The sequence below is a fragment of the Octopus bimaculoides genome, chromosome 5, assembly GCF_001194135.2.
Source record: "Octopus bimaculoides isolate UCB-OBI-ISO-001 chromosome 5, ASM119413v2, whole genome shotgun sequence".
Classification (NCBI taxonomy): Eukaryota; Metazoa; Mollusca; class Cephalopoda; order Octopoda; family Octopodidae; genus Octopus; species Octopus bimaculoides.
Window position 1 is genome coordinate 49,262,550 of NC_068985.1, and position 3,948 is coordinate 49,266,497.

General features: G+C 33.9%; 1 protein-coding gene across 1 annotated transcript in view; it reads right to left on the reverse strand.

Annotated features, from left to right (window-relative positions):
* Positions 1–2,252: 2,252 nt before the first annotated feature.
* LOC106874958 (FYVE, RhoGEF and PH domain-containing protein 2) overlaps positions 2,253–3,948 on the reverse strand; it is a 499,830-nt gene continuing 498,134 nt past the window's right edge. Inside the window, exon 22 of the mRNA XM_052968055.1 lies at positions 2,253–2,306. Within this exon, the coding sequence (XP_052824015.1) occupies positions 2,253–2,306 (54 nt within the window). The remainder of the gene's footprint in view (positions 2,307–3,948) is intronic.

The window sequence follows — 3,948 nt, forward strand, 5'->3', positions numbered from 1 at the left end:
TTCTCATTTATGATAACTATATAAACAACAACAACGAGACTGTCTAACTATCAATAAATTACAGGTGCAACATTGTTTGATATTACCCATAGTGGTAACAGTATAGTCCCAATATCATTCATCATATAATTGGATAAAAAGGACAGTGATCGCCAAGGGAGATAACTTTCAGATCGTTGTTATTCCTCTTTGCATGATATGATTCTGACACTAACTTTAATATTCTTTTCTATTCTAGACACAAGGCCCGAAATTTTGTGGGAGGGGCCAGTCGATTAGATCGTCCTCAGTACGCAACTGGTACTTAATTTATCGACCCCGAAAGAATGCAAGGCAAAGTCGACCTCAGCGGAATTTGATCTCAGAACGTAACGGTAGACGAAATAATGCTAAACATTTCACCTGGTGTGCTAATGATTCTACCAGCTTGCCACCCTGCTAACTTGAATATTAGAGTACAACTGCAGAAGGAGTGGGAGTTGTAACTGATGTCTCCAACCCCGGGCCATATATGTATAATAACTAGAATGTGTCAGGGTTTAAGCTAGATATGAGGGGACAACAACTAATGATACTGATTTCCTTAATACTTCATTAATCAAAAGAACTGTTCATTATTCCTGTGTTTAGTTTACAAAATATTGGTTTCAAATTTTGACACAAGATCAGCGATTTGGGTGAAGTAGGTAAGTTGATTATGTCAACCCCAGTGTCCAACTGGTACTTGTTTTATTGACCTCCATAAGGATGAAAGGCAGAGTTGACCTCGGCAGAATATGCATTCATAATGTAGAGATGGATGAAATGCCACTAAGCATTTTACCCAGCATGCTAACAATTCTGCCAACTCACAGACTTAAGTTTACAAAATATTACAAATCTAAATTCAACATAACATATGATAAAATGCTGACTGTGATGTTTAAACTCAAAAGTATATTGTATCATCCCAATCTATTGATACTGGTTTCTGCTATAGGTTCATGACCTCAAATTTTAGGTGTAGCTAATTACATCAACTTCAGTACTTAGATTGGTATTTTATTTTACTGAGCCTGGAAAGATGAAAGGCAAAATGTTGACTTCAGTGGAATTTGAACTCAGAAAGTAAAATGTCATAACTAAATACCACAAAATGTTCTACCGATTCTGCCAATCCATCAGCTTGTTGTAATTATTAGTCTAATTAGTAAATTCTTATAAAAGGCATATACCACCTATATAGAATCAGAACTAAAGACTAATAAGACTGGAATCACCACTGGAAAGAGACTGATACCTCTAAACTGCTAGCAGTTAAGATAATAGACGCAGGCTTTCTATCAATGATAGTACCACAGACAATAATCCAGAAGAAAAAAAAATAACAAGATTAGTAGGGTTTCTTATAAGGTATATATAGATTGGGAAAAGCAAGAAAGAGCAATGTATTAACATGTAACATTAATGCAAGAAAGAAAGAAATGAACATCTATATTCTCAGGAGGTCCTTATATATCCCTTTACCCAGCTTCAAATGGAAACTGTGCAAGCAGAAGTCTAATGTCATAAAATGAATGTGCTTAAAGTCTGGCAGGATTAAAAAGAAAGCATTCAATTTTTTCCTCCTCATTTATATGTTAGAAGCACTTTGAGACAATAATCTAAGCTGTAGACAACTAAATGCAGGAAGTAATTTTGCCTTTTAAGGTAAAGAATCACAGGAGGCAGTGCTTCTGTAAGGTTGTTTGTATTGAAGTGAATGCCTTATTTTTATTGAAGAAATGTGAAAAGTAAGGTGTGTGATTGGGCTACAAGAATACAAAAACATTAACCCAATACTAAGCTTTTTTGAAAATGCATTGAAAGCATATCCCAAAAATACGACTAATATGAGAAAGAGCCACAACCTGGTTATGACATTCTCATATAATATTAGTACAAAGTTTAGATAAAATAGATGTTCCTATCTGATTGCAGGTAGGAATGTAGAAACATCTATCTATCAACTGCAAACTAGTGTTTCTCTCTCAATAGCCTGACTATTTTCCCTATATCTGATGAGGAAATTTATATCCTATGATGACATTTGCCACAAGGATCATATATCCAGGATATATTACATCTCGGGGAACAAAATAAGGCCCTTGAAGCTCTCTGCACACAATAAACCAATAGTCTACAACATATGTGTTTTCTGTACCGATACTCAAATTAACAGTTGGTTTACTAAATAGAAGGGATCAATGCTACTGATAATAAAACCTCAGACACTAATAAATACCACTGCCTATTTCCATATCAATGGTGATATCAATTGCCTTTATCTAAAAAGAAAAACAAGGAGATAGAAGTTTAGAATTGAGTCAACCAATATGTCAAATCATATCCCTTTAACAGCTTCTAATAAGCATTAATCACCACAGGACATTCACAGAACATGAGAAATTGGCACATATTCTAATTTTAATACTGGACTGTAATTTTAAATGTACATTTGTGACTAATGCGGTACATGATTATGTCACTAACTGCCCCTGTACCAATTTTGAGAAGTTAGGCTTCACAAAACCAGAAAGGACACAGCTAATTAGAAAATTGCAGTTACAAGCTGTTAATGAAATTATAACAAATATGTAAAAAAAAAAAAATCAAAAAAAAAAAATCCAGAACTTTAGCCAGCAGTATGTACAAATAAACGCATACAGACATGCAAACGTATATATACATAAGTCAAAGTATACATATGTACACATGCAATGACCTGCATGCATGCAAACACACACACACACACATAATAACTACCTAGGTGATGTTTGAATTCAAATGAAAGAAGCCATGTTTCCGGGTTGGAGATTGGCTCTTTCTCCATTAGAAATATTTGCAAATAAAACCAAAAGAACATAAATACATACATACATTGGTATTATATTATTCTTGAAATATAATTTATATTTCTCAAAAGAACAGAGAAATAATAAGATTCCTGAAGGATTCATGCAAAACAGTAGGGTGAGTTTTTTTTCTTTTTATATATATATATAAAAAAACATGATTCTGATGATGTGATGGAAGGGAAACAACTTATGATGGCTTGATACAATAGACAGTCATGGTGATGTCTGTAGACAAGAAAGGTCCCATGAATTTCTTTTTGTGTGTTTTGTTTCTTTTTTGTGTTTTTTTTTCTACTTTTTTAGCACTTTTGTTTTTCTATGAGAAACTAATAATTTGGACAATTCAAAACAAGATCAATTTTTTAGAGTAACAGTAGTAGTTGTAGCATTCCTTTTATTATTTTTTTCTATTTGGCTCAAGCCAGCAATTCTTTTTTTAAAAAGAAGAGTTAAGTTGATACCCTCAACCCCTGTACTTGACTAGCACTTTATTTTATCAACCCTTGAAAGGGCGAAAGGCAAAGTTGACCCCCAGCTGGATTAGAACTCAGAACATGAAGAGCCAAAACAAATACTGTAAGGTATTTTTTTTACCGATACTCTGATGGTTCTGCCATTCCACCACCTAAATAGTAGTAGTAGTAGTAGTAGTAGTAGTAGTAACTGCTGCAACAGTATTAATATTAATATCAAAAGTAATAGTAGTAAACTAGATGTTGTTGTTCAGCCCCAGGTCAAACCCAATTGACTAAACTTATGATCAACAGCATTCCAACTATGACCATCCCATCCATTTCCTTTTTTTTTTTTTTTGTCTAGTGAAGTATGCTGTTGGTGGTGCCCCAGCATGGCCACAGCCCTTGAGCTGGAACTAGTAAAAAAAGGTCAAAAGAAGTAAGTATATTGAAATACATTAATTAATCATTACATGTGTCTCTCCTTGTTTTAATATAAGACAGTGGAGTGTTTTGATTTCGGGGTTGGGCCCTGAACTGGTTTTCTAAAATGTTGAATGTCTCTGTAGATGATCCATAGTTGACTAGTAGTAGTAGTAGTAGTAGTAGTAGTAGTA